This window comes from Carlito syrichta, unplaced genomic scaffold (genome assembly GCF_000164805.1).
Source record: "Carlito syrichta isolate Samal-C Ts95f unplaced genomic scaffold, Tarsius_syrichta-2.0.1 Scaffold306592, whole genome shotgun sequence".
Classification (NCBI taxonomy): Eukaryota; Metazoa; Chordata; class Mammalia; order Primates; family Tarsiidae; genus Carlito; species Carlito syrichta.
The window spans coordinates 653,738-653,987 of NW_007250688.1; the positions used below are offsets into that span (position 1 = coordinate 653,738).

General features: G+C 72.0%; 1 protein-coding gene across 1 annotated transcript in view; it reads left to right on the forward strand.

Moving 5' to 3' along the window:
• The window catches only part of SNAP91 (synaptosome associated protein 91), a 160,743-nt gene that overhangs the window by 16,163 nt on the left and 144,330 nt on the right, over window positions 1–250 (forward strand). The window contains exon 2 of the mRNA XM_021715053.1: window positions 40–195. Coding sequence (XP_021570728.1) covers window positions 40–195 — 156 coding nt within the window. The remainder of the gene's footprint in view (window positions 1–39; window positions 196–250) is intronic.

A 250-nucleotide genomic window follows, 5' to 3' on the forward strand; every position in this document is an offset into this window, starting at 1 on the left:
GGCGGCTTCCAGCGGGACGTCTCCCCCGCCTCCCCGCAGCGCGGGGGCAGACGCGGCCAGAGAAGATGTCGGGCCAGACGCTCACGGACCGGATCGCCGCCGCCCAGTACAGCGTGACGGGCTCCGCCGTGGCCAGGGCGGTCTGCAAAGCCACCACCCACGAAGTGATGGGCCCCAAGAAGAAGCACCTGGACTGTGAGCATCTCTTTACGCCACGGGCCGGGCTCGCGGGGAGGGCGCTGCGGGCCTC